At 42.0% G+C, this 20,786-nt stretch overlaps 1 protein-coding gene across 5 annotated transcripts in view; it reads left to right on the top strand.

Annotated features, from left to right (window-relative positions):
• The window catches only part of FAM13C (family with sequence similarity 13 member C), a 239,252-nt gene that overhangs the window by 5,538 nt on the left and 212,928 nt on the right, over positions 1-20,786 (top strand). For all 5 annotated transcript variants that reach the window (XM_050958586.1, XM_050958585.1, XM_050958584.1 and 2 more), the window contains exons 3-5: positions 378-587; positions 1,973-2,153; positions 12,037-12,172. In XM_050958586.1, coding sequence (XP_050814543.1) covers positions 378-587; positions 1,973-2,153; positions 12,037-12,172 — 527 coding nt within the window. The remainder of the gene's footprint in view (positions 1-377; positions 588-1,972; positions 2,154-12,036; positions 12,173-20,786) is intronic.

Genomic DNA, 20,786 nt, shown 5'->3' with positions numbered 1-20,786 from the left:
TTTTTTTTTTTAGACCAGTCTAAGTGGATTTTTATTGAGTTTAAAATGAGAAAATGGATTTGATTGGTTTAAAATGAGAAAAAGTGACCTGCTGATTTGAACTCCCTGGATATCAACCAAACCAGCAGTTGAAAACTCCTTGTGGCATTAAAGGGTAGTAATGAAGGGATATTATTTAAAAAAAAAAAACACAAACAAACCCAGAAAATACTGAATTAGACAACTCTTTTGGGGTGTGTGAGATTGAACAATCAGCAAACTTATTTGATTCCAAAATGCATTCGTCAGGTCTCTGTAGACACTATCAGTAAACTGTGTGTTTTTAGTTTTCTTCCTTGTGTATTTTATTAAAAATGGTAACTATTGTTTTTTAATAGGCCTGGATCACATAGGTTTATTTCGAATCAGTGGCTCAGTGAACAAAATCAAAGCATTGAAGCAGAAGTATGATCAAGGTGAAAAGGTGGACCTCATTAATGATGGTGACATAGATTCTGTTGCAAGCCTCTTTAAACTTTTCCTCAAGGAGCTTCCAGTGGCTGTTTTCCCAGACAATTTACATGCTAACCTTCTTAAAACCTTTGAAGGTAAAACAAAGGCTAAATTCATTTGAAATGTCAATGGCATTTCAGCTTGGGATGACTTTCTTTTGTCCAGAAATGGCTGACTAGTGTACACACAGCAGAATTTAAACACTGTAATCAACAAATGTGTGAGTGTTTGCATAACTTCACACTTTAAAGGGTGGGTATTTTGTGGATTCCCCCTATGCAATGTGTCCAATTGACTTACAATAGACCCTCAGTTATGAACACCTTGGCAATGCAGGTTGATTATAACTCTGAACAAAACAATGCAGTGTTTTTTCAAAAATTTACAACTGAACATTGATTTAATACAGCTTTGAAACTTTACTATGCAGAAGAAAAATGCTGCTTTTAACAATCTTAATTTAAACAAAACAAGCATAGAAACAGCTTCCTTTCTTATCAAATCTTCTTTAAACTTTTCTCTTTATTTGTATAGTAGTCTAACATAGCACTATGCAGTATTTGCTTCCTTCCTCCCCTGTGTTGCTGCGTGATTGCATACCTGTGGTTCCATTTGAGGTGTATGGTTGACCAGTCAGTTCATAACTCTGAGGTTCTACTGTATATTGCAAGTGTGTTCATTGTACAACTATCCAGGACACAATAGTTATTGCCTTAGCTATTGCACAGTATTGAGCTATCAGTTAAAATATTTAGGGGATTCAATCATTCTCATCCCACCCCTCTTATTAAAGTGAGTTGTGTTTGTTTGTGAACCCATATTTGCCATTAAAATGTTCCTTTTTGCTGCAGGGAAAGTGAAAAGGTCAATGTCCCTGGACTTGGAATTTTAAACCTCTCTTCTGTAACTACAGTACTATATTTATAGTGCAAAAATGCCCTGAAACTGTAAATGTTACCAATTAGTAGGAAAAAAAGACTGATGTGGTGCTGAAAGGGTAAAATTTCCCAGCCTTCTCTTAGCATGAGTCACATAGCATGTGCCAAATCTCCAGCAAGAGTCACAGCTGACAATCCTCCCACAGCTTTTTCCATAATGTCTTGGTTATCATATAGCCAGTTGGTAATGTCTTGCACTCTCTGTTAAAAATAACAAGAAAAACTACATTTTCCTCCTCTCCTGGCAAGAAATGGTCACACACACATAGGATAGAATCCAAAGACCTAGAGTGTTCCATAGGAAATTCCAGTACCTAGGGATATGCTTGTAGTTTTAAAGCTAATATGTGAAATAATTAGAGGATTAGTCTAAAAATCACTGGCTTTTGGCCTATGTTCTTCCCTCCCGCCCTTAGTGTCTTGTTTTTGGGGGGGAGAGGAGAGGAGGTATCCTTACAATAAAGTAAATTGTGTAGTAAAACTTGCTGGATGCTTAGAATATCCATCTGTTAATAACTGAATTAAAACTTAATTCTTCATAGATAAGAACCACATGGCTGAGTGTACACAATGTCTGAAAAGGTTATTAAGCAGCTTTCCCAAGGCCCACTACAGCCTTTTCCAGTTCCTCTCTACCTTTCTGTTGAAGGTGGCATCACACAGTGAAATGAACCACATGACCCTGGAAAACCTTGCCATTGTATTTGGGCCCACCCTTTTCCGGTAAGTATTTTTATTTAGATTTATTTTACAGTTGTTGTGGCTTGTATTCCTGGATCCCTCCTTTAAAAATAAGAACAGCAGTAATCAGAGACGAGCCGGAATATTGACGAAAGAGCTTGCTGTACACTGGGGAATGAATGAAAGAGAAGCAGAGCTATACAGAATGTTGATATAGAAGCCCATGCCCACCCCAAAATCTGAATGGACCTGTGCTGCTGATCAAGGCAGATGCAAAGAATCGGCTGACCTGGCTTTACTCTGCCCAGCATGGGCACTCTTTATTTGCCTCCTTGCTCTTAGGTACTGGGTTGTTCTCAGGTTGGGGTCAGTGGCCTACCCCACCTCTCCAGTGCTCTCCTGGGTTCTGGAAGTTCCCCTCTTTCTACAGGTGGCACCTAGGGTGACCAGATGTCCTGATTTTTGGGTTATTTTTTTCTTACATAGGCTCCTATTACCCCCCCCATCCCGTTTTTTTTTTTTTTTTTTTTTTTTTTTTACATTTGCTGTCTGGTCACCCTAGTGGCACCAGCCATCTTGCAGCTTCAGGGTGGCCACTCATTAAGGGTTCATTTTCCCCCTCTTCTTCTAATCCCAAAAGTCTTCAGAGGTGGCAGGAAATAGCCAGACCTCTCACCCCTCTGAGGGCAGCAGAGGTGGAGAAACCCACAGACTCATGCTGCTAATTTAAAAGCAGGGAGTGTGGACATTCCAGAAACCTTAGTACTCTAGTTAAGGAACTTGTAGTTGGTTCCCTAACAAACAATGGGTAGGTCTACATTATGAAACTAATTTTTTTTTTTTTAGAAATCGATTTTGATACAGTCGATTGTGTGTGTCCTTACTAAGTGCATTAAGTCGGCGGTGTGCATCCACAGTTCCGAGGCTAGTATCGACTTTCAGAGCATTGCACTGTGGTAGCTATCTCACAGTTCCCGCAGTCTCTGCCGCCCATTGGAATTCTGGGTTGCACTCCAATGCCTGATGGGGCAACAACATTGTCGCAGGTGAAAGCAAGGGCAAAAAATAATTTCTTGCCTTTTTTTCCTGGGTTACTTGTGCAGACAACATACTACGGCAAGCATGGTGCCTGCTCAGCTCACTGTCACCGTATGTCTCCTGGGTGCTGCTGGCAGATGCAGTACTGCAGTGCTACGCAGCAGCATCCTCTTGCCTTGCCTTGTGGACAGCAAACGATACAATACGACTGCTAGTCACCATCGTTGTCCCGTGGGTGCTCCTGGCCGACTCAGTTAGGTTGGTGGGGGTGCCTGGACAAAAATGGGAATGACTCCTCGGGTCATTCTCTTTAAGTTTCATCTAATGGAGATGCAGTCCTGCCTGGAATATCATGCCAGCTTGCGTCTTCTGCCCCAGGCTGCTCTCCCAGTCAGCAGCATCATGTGGTCCCACCTACCCCAGCCTACTCCTTGCTTCCACAGCTCATGAAGCCTGGACAATAGTAAGGAGCAGTTCAACTATAGGCTGAGCAAATGCATAATGGTGGTAGAAGGTGCCTTTGGACGTTTAAAAGCTTGCTGGCACCGTTTACTGACTTGGTTAGACCTCAGCAAAACCAATATTCCCATCGTTATTACTGCTTGCTGTGTGCGCCACAATATCTGTGAGAGTAAGGAGGAGGAGATTTTATGGTGGAGTGGGGGGTTGAGGCAAATCACTTGGCCGCTGATTATGCATAGCCAGACACCAGAGCGGTTAGAAGAGCACAGCAGGGCATGCTGTACATCAGAGAAGTTTGAAAACCAGTTTCATGACTGGCCAGGCTACAGTGTGAAAGTTTGGTTTTTTTCCTTAATGAAAACCTGCCCCCTTGGTTCACTCCTCTTCACTGTAAGCCAACTGCCCTCCCCACCCCCTTTTGATCACCGCTTGCAGAGGCAGTAAAGTCATTGTTTCAAATTCATGCATTCTTTATTAATTTGTCACACAAATGGAGGGATAAGTGCCAAGGTAGCCCGGGAAGGGTGGGGGAGAAGGGATGCACAGGGGTGGGGTAGTTGTAGGAGCATCTCCTAAAATGGCATGCAGTTCATCATAAAAGCAGCATGTCTGGGGCTCTGACCTAGAGCAGCTGTTTGCCTCTCTGGTTCTTTAGTAGGCTTCATGCAGCACTGCTGCAGGTTCCTGTTATAACCTATGTCCTTCATGCCCTTGGAGTTCTCCCTCACCCCCTCAAATATTCTGGCATTTCATCTTTTGGAATGGAGTTCAGATAGCATGGATTTGTCTCCCCATACAGCAATCAGACGCAGTACCTCCCATTCGATCCATGCTGGAGCTCTTTTGCGATTCTGGGACTCCATGGTTACTGTGCTGATCAGCTTGCTATACTGGCCAAACAAGAAATGAAATTCAAAAGTTCATGGGGCTTTTCCTGTCTACCTGGCCAGTGCATCTGAGTTGAGTGCTGTCCAGAGTGGTCACAATGGAGCACTCTGGGATAGCTCCTGGAGGCCAATACCATCAAATTGCATCCACGCTACCCCAAATTCGATCCAGCAGGGTCGATTTCAGCGCTAATCCCCTCGTCGGGGAGGAGTACAGAAATCTATTTTAAAAGCCCTTTAAGTTGATGAAAATGCTTTGTCATGTGGATGGGTGCAGGGTTACATCGATTTAACTCTGCTAAATTCGACCTAAACTTCTAGTATAGACCAGGGCTAAGTGTTAGTCACCATGGAGTACCTAAGAGTGTAAGGTTACTAGGGTACCTACCTTAGTGGTTTACGAGCTACAGCACTAGGAATTCTGGGAAATCCCAGGCCCAGCTTTCTCTGGGGGGATGGGAGGGAGGAGAAAAAGCTTCTGAGAAAGCCAGTTGAGGTCCTGCTGTTCAGAGTGATTTTTAAAATGGTACCACCTGGTTTGGCAGATCAGATCCTAGTTGTTTTGGGGATGGCAGGGAATTAGAAACCACACACTATTCCCTGTATAATTTTCTGAGTAAACTAAGGCTTGACTGTTGGTGTTCTCCCCAACTGTTTTATAGACTGTCAGCCAATCAAGTTTCTGGAAAACTGACACTAACTCAATTTGGTATAGCAAAGAGATCTTGAGGTTTTTTTTGTTTATTTAGATTAATATTTACTGATTTGAGTGTACCACAAAATTTGTTTTCATTACTGTGTGGGTCCACATGTCGGCTACTAAAAACTTCTCCCCTCTGGCCATCTGCACTCACTTTCTCCTGCTTCCTTTCACTTGGTACATAATAGTTTTTGCAAAAATGCATGTAATGCTTTTGCAAGTGTCATAAACAGATAATTAAGGGTTAATGCCTCTTTTACCTGTAAAGGATTAAGAAGCTCAGTAAACCTGGCTAACACCTGACTAGAGGATCAGTAAGGGAACAAGATACTTTCAAATCTTGGTGGGGGGGAAGTCTTTTGTTTGTGCTCTTTGTTTTGGGGGTTGTTTGCTCTTGGGGCTAAGAGGGATGTCAAGGTTCCTCCTCAGGAATTGGTGGGGGGATGGTTAAATTCTCCTTGTGTTAAGATCCAAGGGGTTGGATCAGTGTTCACTAGGAACTTGGTGAAAAAGCCTCTCAAGGCTGCCCAGGGAGGGGAAGGTTTTGGGGGGACAGGAAGTGCTCCAGACACTGAAATTCCTGGATGGTGGTAGTGTTACCAGATCTAAGCTAGTAATTAAGCTTAGAAGTGTCCATGCAGGTCCCCACATCTGTACCCTAAAGTTCAGAGTGGGGGAGGAACCTTGACAGCAAGAATGACCCATCTTTTTTCTCTAACAAGGTCTGGACCCTGTCTGGTGTTCTCCATTGGCTTTTCCTTAGCTTGCTGCACCTGACTTAAAGCAAGGGGCAAAAGGTGCTTATGGCCCCTGCTTAGCTTCTGCTTATCTCTACCTTCAAGTATCCTGCTCTTCCCTCTGCCTACTTTTTTCTATGAAGTTCACTATGCTTGGAACCACCTGCATAGCCTCATCTTCTCCTCCCAGTCCTCTTCTAAAATACCTTCCTTCAAGAGGCCTATAAATCCTTGTCCTTTCCCCCCAAGGGAGTGGAAACTACCATCTCACAATGAAAACTAACAGGAAAATAACTCAAGCTGTATGACCCTCCAAGCTGTATCCCTCTGCTTGCTGTTGCATTATTTGCTTTGCACGTGGGCTGTCTTGGATTGAAAGCTCTTCAGGCCTGGATCTTCTCTTGCTATCAGTAAAGCAGAAGATACACTGGTGCTATACGAATAATAGAGCTGGTTCAAAGAAATACCAACTGTTCTTCATAGGAATTTTTTTTATTGATTGGAAAAAACTAAATGCAACCTCCTCCTCCAGCAAATTTCAATGTTTCATTGGTATTAGTATATTTATTGGATGCTTTTCCCTGTTTTTCTTTAGTTCATTAGTTTTTAAAGGTATTTTAGTCACCTTTAGCTGAAGATGGGTACCTGGTAGCATTTTCAAAAATACTTAGGGACTAGATCCCCTGCAGAACTGCTAGGGGCCTTGACACCCTATGAAAAGCATGTCCCCGAGTTAAGCGCACAGATTTCTCCAACAATGCAGGCTTCGGGTGCGGGGGATCTAACAATGGGATCTCCAAAAGCCAGCACGATCAGAGGGGAATTGCTAAATTCATCTCTTGCAAATACCTAAGCCCCATCACTTTCAGGGACTTAGTCCTAAACCACTTTTCCAAGAGCCACCAGTGTGGGAGATGGTGGCAAACACCTCCCTTATAATCTCTTGCCTAGTAGTAAGGGTACTTGCCCAGGATGTGGGAAATGCATTCAACTCCTTCCTCTGCATAATGTGACCAAGGATGTGGACTTGGGTTTACACCCTTACAGATGAGTGCCCTAACCACTGGGCTATGGACTCATTCTCACCTGCTCTCTGGCCCAATGGGTAGATACATGTCACTCACTGGATGAGCATCCAGCTGAGAGGATCACCCCACACTGTACACATCCTGGAGGCTAGGGCCCTTGCTTGAGTAGGGCGAAGGCTATGTTCAAATTGCTGCTTTTTGGGGGGGGTGGGGGAGGGGAGGGGCAGAGTTTGAACCTAAGTCTTCCACAGTCTGTGTGAGTGTGCTAACCAGCAGACTCAAGTTATAAGGGAAGCCGCTGTTTCCTTCATCCCCAGCTATTTTGTGAGGGTTTAGGTATATACTTAAAACACCTACCAGATCAGTGGTTGCAGACGAGAGGGTTGGGGAAACACCTAGTACAGGATCGTGCTGGGCTTTAGATACCCAGCCACTGTGATTCAGCTGCCTGTGGGCCATGCTTAGATTGCTTCTCCAGTGGAGTGAATGAATGATCAAGTCATATGGCAGGAGGAGGGCATGGAATTCTGAGCAAAGTGTGGGGAGAGGAGAGCTGGATGTCAGTGCTCTATAAAGAGAGTGGGGAATACAGGAAGAAGCCTTAGAAAGAAGCAAGTCCACTTTCAGACAGCCTTTGACAAGGTCCCTCATGAAGGGCTTTTAAGCAAGTAAGCAGTTCTGGGGTCCTCTCATGGATCAGTAACTGGTTAAAAGACAGGGGAAACAAAGGGTATGAATAAATAGTCATTTTTAGAATGGAGAGAGATAAATAGTAGTGTCCCCCAGAGATCTGTACTAGGACTAGTGGTGTTCAACATATTCATAAATGATTTGGAAAAGGGGGTAAACAGGTGGCAAAATTTGCAGATGCTAGAAAATTACTCAAGATAGTTAAGTCCAAAGCAGACTGCAAAGAATTACAAAGAGATATCAGAAAACTGAGTGAGTAGGCAACAAAATGGCATATGAAGATCAATGTTTATAAATGCAAAGTAATTCAAATTGGAAAACATAATCCCTACTATACATACACAATGACATCTAATCTAAATTAGATGTTACCATTCAAGAGAGATCTTGGATTCATTGTGTATAGTTCTCTAAAAAGGCAACCTTTTTGGACTGCTTTTACATCTTGAGCAAACTATGTTAGGAACCATTAGGAAAGGGATTGATAATAAGACAGAAAACATGACACTGTATAAATCTGTGGTACACCCACACCTTGACTACTGCATGCAGTTCTGGTTGCCCTTCTCTCTATCTCTTTTGAGATGAGGCAACAAAAATAAGTGCACGGAACAGTTTCTGCACAAGGAGAGATTGAAAAGACTGGAACTTTTCAGCTTGGAAAAGAGACAAGTAATGGGGGAGGGATATGACAAAGGTCTATAAAATCATGAATGGTATAGAGAAAGTAATGAAGTGTTATTTACCCCTCCCATAACACAAGAATCAGTGGTCACCTAATGAAATTAATAGGCAGCCGCTTTAAAACAAACAGAAGCAAGTACTTCACACAACACACTGTCAACCTGTGGTTCTCCTTGCCAGGGACGGTTGTGAAGGCGAAAACTATAAAGGGGTTCGAAAAAGAATTGGACCTATCTTCCATGGACTTAGCTATCAATAGCTATTAGCTAGGATGATCAGAGATGCAACCTCATGCTCTGGGTGTCCCCTCTGTCGGGAGTGGGTGACGGGGCATGGATCACTCAATGATTCCCTGTTCTGTTCATTTCTTCCAAAGCACCTGGCATTGTCCACTGTCAGAAGACAGGATACTTGGCTAGATGGCTTATTGGGCCAATCCTGTCTGGCTACTATGTTCTTAGCTTGAATTATGAGGTGGAAGAAACCAGTAGTTTAGGGTCCCCAGGACTGGGAACTCATAGTGGAGGATGGATTTGAGTTTCCCTTATGCTGCCAGCCCGAGGAGCTACAGCAACCTATGCTATTCATTGGAGGCAGAAGGGACTGACTGACCCCCAGGCAGTTTGGAAGCTGAGTGTGGGAGAAGGAGAGTGAGATGAGTGTGCTGTAGAAAAGAAGACCCTCACAGAGGAAAGGGTGGTCCCAGTGAAACTGGGATGGGAGGTATTTGGACCAGTTCTAGTTGTAAGATTACCAGTTTAGTACCTTTTAGTTTTTGGCTTGATATCCAGGCACAGATCTCCACACGCTCGCTAGCTTAGCACCACTTCTAGCTTGCTGGGCTGATAAGGCACTGGGCTTGGTAAATGTAATGACTGTGGGTTCAATACCACATATTTAATTTGTGATAAAACAATCTTTAATGATTCCCACTGATCCCTTTTTAATTACTCCAAACTATACATTGTAGTGGTGATCTTCTCTTAACATCATTTGTCTTCAGCACAAATTGACAGTTTGTTGTTGTTGTTGTTTTTTTAAAGTCTAAGGCCAAGGGAGATTCTTAATCCTGTTTACTCAATAGAACAACTTTACAATAGTTGTATCGTCTCTAGGAATATGTTCCTGAATATAATTTGTTAACTAGATTCTTCTTAAAATACATGAAAATTTGCAGGTGTGTGGTGGCTACACTACTCAGCAGCAATATCTGAAAAGGAGTATTTTGTTCTTAAGCTACTTAAAAATTAGAGCTAAATCAATATTTTCCATGAATTTTAGGGTTTGAACGCCAGACCTTAACCAAGATTCATATTTTCAATTAATCTTTGTAGAATGGCCAAACTAAATTCTAGTCTCAAAATCCCCAACTCCCCAAACTTGCAAATGTGGACCCTTTCACAGTCCAACCTGGCCTTTTAGGAGGAGTTCAAAGCCCAACTCTGATCTGTTCCTGGTTCAGCCCAGAACAGAGTATTGTAATTCCTATAATGTGTGGGGACTGTCTGGACAAATAGACTGTCCAGAGAACAAGGTCTCCTGAGACAGCCTGTGTTCATTCCACTTTTTTTCTCCTCTCTGTATGTGAAGGACGTGGACAAAATTGGTGTTGGGGCTCCTAGCTGAGGAAGTGGCATAGGATAGGCTGTGGAAAGAAGTTTGGGAGGGCATGTTTATGCACTAATAGCACAAGCCTGGTATGGACTTTGGGCACGTACTCGAGGCAAGCAGGAGCGTAAGATCTGGTCTACACTGTTAAAAATTATATCAACTTAGCTATGTCGCTCAGAGCTGTGAAAAATTTTGCATCTTGAGCACTGTAGTTAGGCCAATCTAATCCCGGTATAGACGTAGCTAGAATTCTTCCATCAACTTAGTTAGTACCTGTTGAAAGTGATTGGAAAAACTTTCTATGTTGCTGGAAGGGTTAAGTATGCTACTGTGCTGCTCATGGCCGGCTTTAGGCCGATTCGCCCAATTCTGCAGAATCGGGCCCCATGCCTATGAGGGCCCCGTGCCTTAGGCACCTTTTAAATTTTTTTTTACTCATCCTGGCAGTGGTCAGCTTCGCTGGGGTCTTTGGCGGCTCCGCTCCCCTGACCGGAGTGCGGCAAGTCCCACAACCCTGCTCTCCCGACCGGCAATCTGAAGTGCTGCCGAAGACTGGGCGTGCCGCCCGATGAGTACAAGCCCTGCCTCCAAGGAATCGGGCCCTGCAGTTGCTAAAGCCGGCCCTGGTGCTGCTGCTGTTGTAGCAGCTGTAGTGTAAACCTGGCCTAAGTCTGGATAGGAGTATGTTCTGTGTGAAGGGCTGCTTGTGTGTCCTGAGCTCCACTCCAGCGTGTGAAGGTTTTGGTGTTTGGATGGACTTTGAGCCCTCAGAATCTGCAGAGAAGAACGTGGCCCAGGCACTGAGGACCTGGGTGAAAGACTTCTTTGTCTGAGATATTTTTGGCTTGTCTGTCATCTTTTGGCCTCCCCCGCCCTCTGGAAGGGGATAGGTTTAGTTTGGCCAGAGGGCTAAACTGGCCAGAGTGAGGAAACTGAAGCATGGCAATGTCCTGACAGTGAGAGATAACGGGTTCCCCCTCAAACCCATACGGCCATCGTTATTCAATCCTGAAGTTTTTCTAAGACCAAGTTCTCAGAGTTCAAGGGAAGTTTTACCACAGGTAGATAGGAATTAGGACACTGGAACTAAGCTTCAGTATGTACATTTGGATGTTTAAATCACATTTGAATAATAAATGTGCTGTCTGGTTTGCCAAACAGAAGAGTGATGTGTGTATTTGTACTTAATTCCCAAGAGCTTATGAATTTCGTGTTTAAATATTAATATTTAGCGGAATCAGGAGTTGGTTTAGCACAGTGCATGAAGCTGAATTTGGCTCTAGTGCTTATGTAAATGCCCATACCATCTCAAATATTTTATGAGGAAAAATGTACAGTTCCTTCAGGAAACAAAATTACCATGCCACTAATGAATCCCTCGGTTTCAATTAAATGATTCAGAGAATTATCTACTTGTAGATAAAGTAGAAGTTCAAATACTACTTGAAAAAATATAATACTGTTACAGGAATTTCTGCGTTTCCATTATGTTTAACTATAACTTTATTACATCCATTATTAATATAATGCAGCTTCAGAGACTTCAATGGAACATTTTTTCTTCTCATGCCACTTTTAAACTGTGTCCTGCATTATGGTGTTACCCTGGTAGTTAAGTATGATGTGACAAGATTGCATGGGGCTGTTATCCTTTGGACCCTCCCAGAAAGATGTGTAATCTGAGTTTGCCTTAGTGAGCAAATTTGAAATCACTTTTTAAAAGCCCAGTGGTGGTGGTGGCTCTCCATATTGTGTCCTTTAAAAAATATTTTCATGAACAAGTTAGTCAGTGCCAGGCCCATGCTATCAGGTTCCAACTACTTGTCCATATTACTGCAGTGCATAAAGGCCACCAATTGAGGATCCGGGCCACTTTATGCTAGGCATATAGCCTATAACGAAAATATAGTCCTTGTCACCAAGAGCTTTTTAACTGAGATCATGTCCTAGAATATGTTGGAGAACTGGATAAAACTACTTGCTTTGAAAAATTCTCCGGACCACAAGAAAGGGATTCATGGATAACTGATCAATGGATCATAGTCTGAGCACCACTAAACTTAATCTATTTACTTTTCTCCTGTTTAGAATTCCTTTCAGTCCTTTGGCTCATGAAAAACAAATGCTTTGTAATGCACTCCTGCTGCATTTGCTCCAGAACCATGAGATACTATTTGCAGACTCTGGCAGCCATTTCTCACTGACACAAGCAGACAACACTGAGGTAAGAAGATGATAGATTCCAACAGATAATCAAGGGTGCTTCATTAGGTTGTAATGTATTTTTACCTTTAGGTTTGTATATTCAAGCAGTAATAAATCACTATAGCTATACCCTGGCAGAGTGAGTATCAGCTGCATGTCTAATGTACAAGGGAGACTTTATATGTTTGTTTTCTAAAGAATGTAAATGAGAGTTAAAGGTCAAGAATAAAATCACCACATTTTTCTACTTGAAATATCCTATAGCTGCATTTCCTTGCCCTCAGAATTTTTGTAAGTAACTCTTTTCATTTATTTCCTATGTAGTGATGACAAGCAAAGGCAGAAGTGTAAAAATGCCTTTTTAGAAGCTATTGAGTAAAGACTCACTTTTTCTGTCCTTAGGCATGCACTGCTATAGAATAATATTGGTTCTTCAATGTCTCCTTGTTGCATTTTGTTTGTCAAAACAGTTATGATTTTGCACTTAGTATGGATGATTTTCCTTCTATAATAGTACTAGTCTGTGTGGGTATTTTTTCAAGTTCCTTCCATTATGTATTGTTGCTGTTTAATATAGATCTTTTTAAAAATCCATTCTGGGAGAGCAAAGTAGCCCAAGGGGTTAACATAATGGTGAGATCTAGGTTCATATCTTAAGTGGGTCTCAACCTAATGTTAAATCATGCAATTACTATACAGTATGACATATCTGGCTACTCTGAACAGGTTTACCAGGGTTTTTGCAGTTTATGACTAAATCTAGCAATGTAAGATATGCCACACTCTGAGAGAGGTGCTGTCCAAGATGTCTGCATTGTGCCAGGCTCTTCTAGGCACTGCTAGGGATTCCTTACTTTCCTGAGCTCCAGCTCCAGCCACTGCTGGTATTGAGCGATGGGGATGGAGGGAGGGCTGGAGCAGGGAAACATAGTGGACTTTTACTCTAAAGCTAAGATTTACATCATTTGTCACATGTATTGTATAGTCCATCTCAGCCAGGGGCGGCTCCAGGCACGCCTGCGGGAGGTCTGCCGAAGCCGCGGGACCAGCGGACCGTCCGCAGGCAAGCAGCGGAAGGCAGTCTGCCTGCCGTGCTTGGGGCGGCAAAATTCCTAGAGCCGCCACTGATCTCAGCACTGAAAGCACTAACTCTCTGGAACTATTTGTCTGGGAATAATGTCATAGGGCATGTTAATTACTTGCTGGGTACAAAGGAAAGGTGAATAACAACATGTTCAGACGCTGTAGGACATGGGTCTTAATACCTCAAAATAGAATTGTTGCAGTCCAACATGTAGTACTCTTAGGCCCCAGCCTGATCCTGCCAAACTTACTCCTGAAAGTAGCCCTTATTTACGTGTTTCATTTCATCAGCTTCAGTTGGGAGTTCCTGCATGATTGTGTACGGGATGCAGTATTAGGTAATAGCTGCGTAGTTGTCTGCTTCTACCAACCAAAAGTGTCAAGAAGATAGGAAGTGCCAGCAATCAATGCAAATCTGCAGTGAAAACACATGAGAAATAGAGGCACTATAAAAGGCAGCACTTTTGCTTTGAAAGTTAATTCCCTCTTTTGCCCCTCATCTCTAAAATGTCTAGCAGTCACTTCAGTCTGTCTGGGATTGTGATAACAGGGAAGTAGGTTCACTGAACTTTTAAGTTCTTTAATGAAGCCCTGAAATAGGGCACAGCTATAGGGTTCTCTTACTCTATCTGAGGTGAGCATCTCAAAGAAACTGTGTGTGTTGGGGCTGGACAGAGTTCTGTGGGTGATCTGATTTTGTTCTCATAACTTATGGCAAGAGCATGTAGAGTTTTGGATAGATATCCCTTCATATATTATTTGTCTAAGTAATAACTCCTTAAAGTTCTTCGGACATAAAACCAAACCCAGTAAAAGTCCATACAGAGGTTTCATCAAAACACTAATCAGCAAACCAGGCACTTTCCTTGGAATGGAACTTAACTTTCATACCTTTTCTTTTAGGAAGGATTCTAATGCAGAATCTTGCCTTACACCAGTTACTCTCATATTTATATCAGCACTTAGCGGTTTACACCAAAAGAAGGGGTGGTGTGGGGAAGGGGCTTGTCCGCTCAATGTGATGCTGTTAGTGTCTCTTTACATACATATATTAATAAAGTTTTAATGAACTCCCTAACACCCAGAAATTCCAGACATAGGCATAGCTTTCTCCAGGCCCTGATAAAGAATCTGAGATAAGTAAAAAGGGCTTGTCACTCTTTGCATGGAGAAGTACTTAAGTATGCTATCCAACCCTATAACACTCTTCCTGCAGAGGAGTTCTGTATGGGCAAAAGACTCCCACCGAGTGTTCCAAGGAACTCATGGCATTGGGACTATCTGGGATTGGAGGGAATGATATGTGAATCCGAGTGCTCTCCCACCACTGGCTCTGAAGAACTGATGCATAGAGGTGACAATATTTTTACAACCTGAAGAAACTTTAAATAACCCAATTTAAACAAAAAATGTAGTAGCTTCTGTCACTAAACATTCCTGACCTCTGTTCACTATGGTTGCCTGCAGTCATGGTGATGTTGTTGCATTACAAAGAGCTGCCTGGATTGCATGGGCACTAAGTGTAGGAAGCCAGAGCTTTATAATCTTCTGTCAACACTCACAAACTGCAGGGATACTGAGAAGTCACTTCCTCTTCCTCACAATAGTTTAGAAAAAGGCTAGACGCTTAAGTGTTTGTTTAACCTGAGGCTTTTCTAGCCATGTCTTTGTTTTACCACATAGCATATCACTAGCTGCATGGGACAGACAAGATTCATTTAATTTCACTAGGTAGAGTAGCTACCAACCCAACCTTGCTACAGCACTTTGATATGCTCCTGTGTGGGTGTGAGATTTTACTGAAATCTCTTTCCTACCCACTGCTGCCATTGATTTGTCTAGAAAACATCTTACAAATCTAAAGGAAGAAACGAATTGCCAGACAGACTTGCTTGCTTGCTCTCCCCTTCTCTGTACAACAGTCATAGAGATTCCTCCCCAAAATAGTATCAGTTGCTTTGGCTAGCTGGCAAATACAAAACTGAACAGAAATGTGACCTGTGTGTGTGTCTTCAGTGGTGCTAGTTTCTCTGCGTTAAGGAAAGGGAGCAACTACAGGGACTGTCTGCAGCACTAGTAACAGGTTTCCTGTCCACATTTTTCTCATCTTCCTTCTTGTATACGTTTGGTGGCCTTTATCCTATGTTGGCACAGTTGAATGTTGAGGGGACTGCATGCTGCGTTGGTCAAACCTCACTCATCACTGCAGCAATTCTAGAACTAATTTCATCCCTTTTAGGAGAATTTGATAATTAGAGCTGGTTAGAACATTTTTGACAATGTTCCACAGGGATGTTTTGCTTTCAACAAAGTTTTATCAGGAAGGCTTTTTTTGTGGTCCGGAACTCTCTGGTCAGAGACTGAAAACCTGAGCTTCTTGATCCAAGAACAGACATTTTGATGATATTCCATTTCATGAAAATGTCCAAAAGGTTTCTTCCTTCCAGTGCAGAACAAAACAAATGTCAAAACCTCAAAAATGGCCATGAAGCAAAAGCTTCAACAATAAATCTGGCATACTGCTGCACACCAGTCCCATGATAAGTTAAATACTCCTTGAACTACAAAATGGCTTTTAAAAAAGTATCTCAATCTTCCAGTGGATTGGATTTGTGGAGCTTGGACTCAAAACCATTTTGCCTATGTCTCTAGACTTTGATAGAGGATCTTAGTGTTATTCCTATTGACAGCTATTAGGAATGCTCTGTTGGTTTAAATGGCTAGAGATCCTGATCTTGAATGAGCGACCTCTATATTAATGTTAATATACATCATAGTGGGCTGCAAAGCAACTCACTCAATATTTTCATAGGGACAGCTGATGTGGTGTTAAGGGACTTACTTGCACTGGCAATGATTTTTGTGAAGGTAGGAGGGAAAGTAAATTTCTCTCAGAGCTTCATTAACATAATTGAAACCAGGAATCATTTAACACTGCTCAATTTTGTGTTCTGCCTCAACCAAACCACCAGAAACAAAAGTCCTGAATTTTGAGGAAGTTTTGATCCTGAGCTGGAACCAGATTTTTTGGCCCAGTTCCGTCTCTAAGCTTGGTTGAGAACCATACCTGTTAAAGTGAACAGAGTTCTCTCTTTGTCTGCTGCCCAGGCACGAGGGTGTTCAGGGTTTGATGGTATTGTGACCGGGTTAGGCCAGGCTGCAGAAATTGCACTGGAGGTGCTGCTGGTGGTGGTGATCTTTCAGAAGATTGGATCTGGTGTCTCCGATGAGGATCTTAGATTTGTCTAAGGCTTCCTTCAATTTGTGAGGCACTAAAGCAGCATTAATTCTATTGCCAAGCTAGTCTCTCAGGATTATTATTATTATTATTTTTTGTGGTAACAGGAAGTAATTTGCCAGTATTTGAGAAACCCACTGGGTTTCTAGTTACTTGAAGGTACAAGTAGGCAGTGGATGCAGTGTGAGATTATGGAAAGGAAATATTGTTTTGTGTACATGGTTTTTTTTAATGGACATCTGTCTCCCTGCATGCTGCAGAATCAGCTGCAGCTTTGTGTTCCAATCTAGTTTCAGAGAGGGACAGTACATTTCTCTCTCTCTCTCTCTCTCATATTGACTTTCTTAATATGTTCATTCTTTGACTTATTTCAGGTTAAGGAAAACATTTAGACCATTGGGGGAGGGGAGACTGTATCAGTGAAACCTACATGGAGGAAAAGTCTTTTGCTTATGCAGATCTGTGGGGCATTGGGTAAGGATGTCGTTTTGTTTTTCTAAGGTAGGAATATGTTTCAGGTAAATAATACTTGAACTTGTGCAAGTGAGATTCAGACAATAACCTGAATGTGGTGTCTTGCTTGGACATTTAAAACAAAAACTAATACCTAAATTGTTCTTTCTCTCTGGGTGGAAAGGGGCGGGGGGAACTCAGCCAATCCTTGCTGGGAGAGTGTGACGTGGGGAGGTGCCAGTTCTGTGGATTTATTCCTACTGTGCCGCTGGAGCCTCCAGTTGACCATTCTGTGTGGTGGGGATGTGCATTCTGGAAAGGGACAGGGCTGAAGAGCGAGGTGATTGTCACCTTCCCTCACCAAACTCCTTGAAATCCTCCAACTAAATTCATATTTGCTCCATCAGTACTAACGTAGGTGCTCTCCTACTCTTGAGGAGGACTGTTGGGATTCACTCCACTCAAAACATGATGTTGGAGAGTGAGAGGGAAATACATGCAGATGCAAACTGCACTGGGAGAAACAAGAATGGGGGAAACCCATGAAGTCTTGGATACTGGGTTTCATTTCATAGTATGTGCTTCACTTCATAAGCATGTATATTCCCCAATCACAAAAAGGGCAAATTTGTTCAAAATGGAATCTTGTAATTTTGTAAGTAAAATACTACAAACTGATCAAATACATCAGACCAATAACTAATTAGGCTGACCACTTTCGTATCTGTCCTTAAATGATTATACAAAACACGGATAGAAAATGGGAATGAAAGATCCCTGTGCAGGTCTGTCCTTTGGGGGACAGATTTCTGAACAGCACTTCTTAGAATATAGACATTTTAGTCAAATTTGGAGAGATTAAGGGCTATGTTGTGGCTATTGGTGCTGCAGAGAAGATTGAGAATAGAGGTCCTTCATTTTCATTTTTAATTTTAAGATTTCCCAGGACTTTTATCAGTGTTTATTACAAAAATTAAAAAAGTGAAAGTTGGTCCAAAATTAACTTTGCAGTTTTATGGGTAAATATCACTCTCTTCTCCTGTAGTTTTTTTTGTTTTTAACTTAAAAAAAACAAACCCCTTATGTTCTGAAATGTAGTCAGGCACAGTCTTTGCTGTTCAACTTAGAATTCCCAGAAGCAAAACTGGTGATTACAGGCCAGTATACCTAACTTCAGCACCAGGCAAATTGGTTGAAACTACACCTCTATCTCGATATAAAGCTGTCCTTGGGAGCCAAAAAATCTTACCGCGTTATAGGTGAAACTGTGTTATATTGAACTTGCTTTGATCCACCGGAGTCCGCAGCCCTCTCCCGCCACCCCGAAGCACTGCTTTACTGCGTTATATCTGAATTCATGTTATATCGGGTGGCGTTATATCGAAGTAGTGGTGTATAGTAAAGAACAGAATTATCAGTCACACAAATGAACACACACTGTTGGGAAAGAATCAAATGGCTTTTGTAAAGGAAAATCTGTCTCACCAATCTGTTAGAATGCTTTGAGGGTGTCAACAAGCATGTGGACAAGGACGATCCAGTGAATATAGTGTACTTGGACTTTCAGAAAACCTTTGACATGGTCCCCCACCAAAAGTTCTTAAGCAAGTCATGGGATAAGAGGGAAGGTTTTCTCTCATGGATCAGTGACTACTTAAACAGAAAACAGAGTAAAAATAAATGGTCAGTTTTCCCATTAGACAGTGGTAAATAATGGGGTCCCCAGAGGATCTGTACCGGGGTCTGTGCTGTTTAACATATTCATGAATCATCTGGAAAAAGGGGCAAACAGTGGGGTGGCAAAGTTTGCAGACAATGCAAAGTTACTCAAGACAGGTCCAAAGCTGACTGCAAAGAGTTACAAAAGGATCTCACAAAACTTGGATGGAGCACTCATCAACACTGAATTTCATCAGCTAAGTAATGCACATTGTTTTTTCCAATCTCATCTGTAGATGCATAATGATGTGGGATAAATGAGCTGTTATCACCCAAGAAAGAAATATTGGGGTCATTGTGGATAGTTCTTTGAAAACATCCCACTCAGGGTGCAGTGCCAGTCAAAATGTTAGGAACCATTAGGAAAGGATAGATAAGACATAAAATATCGTAATGCCACTGTATAAATCCGTGGTATATCCACACCTTGAATACTGCATACAGTTCTGGTCGTTCCATCTCAAAATGATATTAGAATTAGAAAAAAAATATAAAGTGTCACAAAAATAATTAGGGATATGGAACAGATTCTGTATGATGGGGAATTTAAAAAGACTGGGACTGTTCATCTTAGAAGAGAGACTACTAATGGGGGATATGATAGAAGTCTATAAAATCATAAATGGGTATGGAGAAAGTGAATGTGTTATTTACCCCCCCATAACACAAGAACCAGGGGTTACCCCATGAAATTAATAGGCAGCGGGTTTAAAACAAAAGGAAGTACTACTTTACCCTATACGCAGTCAACCTGTGTAACTCATTGCTGGGGATGTTGTGAAGGAGAAAAGTATAACTGGGTTCAAAAAGAATAAATAAGTCCATGGAGGATAGATCAATCAATGGCTATTAGCCAAGATGGTCAGGGATACAACCCAAAGCTTTGGGTGTCCCTAAACATCTGACTACTAGAAGCTGGGATTGGATATGAGGGGATGGATCACTCAGTAACTGCCTTGGTTTCTTCATTCCTTCTGAAACATCTGGCACCTGTCAGAAGACAGGATACTGGGCTAGATGGGCCATTGGTCTGACCCAGTATGGTCGTTCTTATGACCTATTTTATCATGGAAAGTAATTCACTAACTTGTTGGCTTTGAATGCTGATTATCAGCTTTTACAGATAGCACAGATACTTATCTATATGTGGTGGGTGTGGGTTCATCAACAGGACAAGCACCAGCACTTTAGTCATCCCAGTGCTTCTGACCCAGCTCCTCTCTCTGGAAGGAGAGATGGTGGCTTGGTAACCTGGGTCGCCTAGGTTACGTAATTGCCATCTCTCCTTCCAGAGCAAGGAATCAGGTTGGGGATGTTCCAACACTTCCAAAAATTCGAGTAATAATTAGTTTATATAATTTCTTTTGTAAAACCCAGGCGTTGTGTGTGTACAAACAGAAAATGAAGGAGCTTAGGTATATTCGAATCCTGGAATGAAACTAACAGTTTTCTTCCACTTGGTGTCAGCATAATGTTTTTCATCTGTCCTAGGCTTAATTACATGTTAGCTTCAGATGGATCTTAATATGTCAGTTATGGTTCTGAATACCCAACTGAAATGATACTGACTATATTTGCTCCGCATTTCATTTATTTTATATACTACAAATAACCAATTTTTTTCACCTCAGCATCAATGATACCAGAGTCTTATTGAATGGTGATTAGAGCTGTGCAAATAACTGACTTCATTTCTCAAGCACTTCTGAAAAAGTGAGAATTTCAGTTCAACCCAAACTGAAACCAATTTTTTATTCAAATTAGAAAAGTTAGTTTCATGAAACAAAGTATTTGTTTAATTTGACACTGAATGTGTCATATTTGCAAATTTTTAATCAATGTAAAGGAAACGAAAGGGCTGGACCCTCCACCACCAAAGGTGGCAATACCCTCTTCTATTCAATAGCCTAGTGTTATGTCATTCACCTGGGATCTGGGAAACCCAGGGTCAAATCCCCACTCTGGAGCAGGAATTTGAACCCAGGTCCCAGCTCACTAACTGGCCTATAGGATATTCTGGTGTGGTCTGTCTCAATCTCTCCTTTTGGACCTGTTCTACTTCGTAGAAATAAGCATTGGGCCAGAGAGAGGGGGAAGAGAGAGTGACTATAGACCGGCCATTGGGGCACTTATCTTGGAG

This window comes from Gopherus flavomarginatus, chromosome 6 (genome assembly GCF_025201925.1).
Source record: "Gopherus flavomarginatus isolate rGopFla2 chromosome 6, rGopFla2.mat.asm, whole genome shotgun sequence".
Taxonomy (NCBI): domain Eukaryota; kingdom Metazoa; phylum Chordata; order Testudines; family Testudinidae; genus Gopherus; species Gopherus flavomarginatus.
This window is presented reverse-complemented; position numbering and strand designations above follow the sequence as displayed.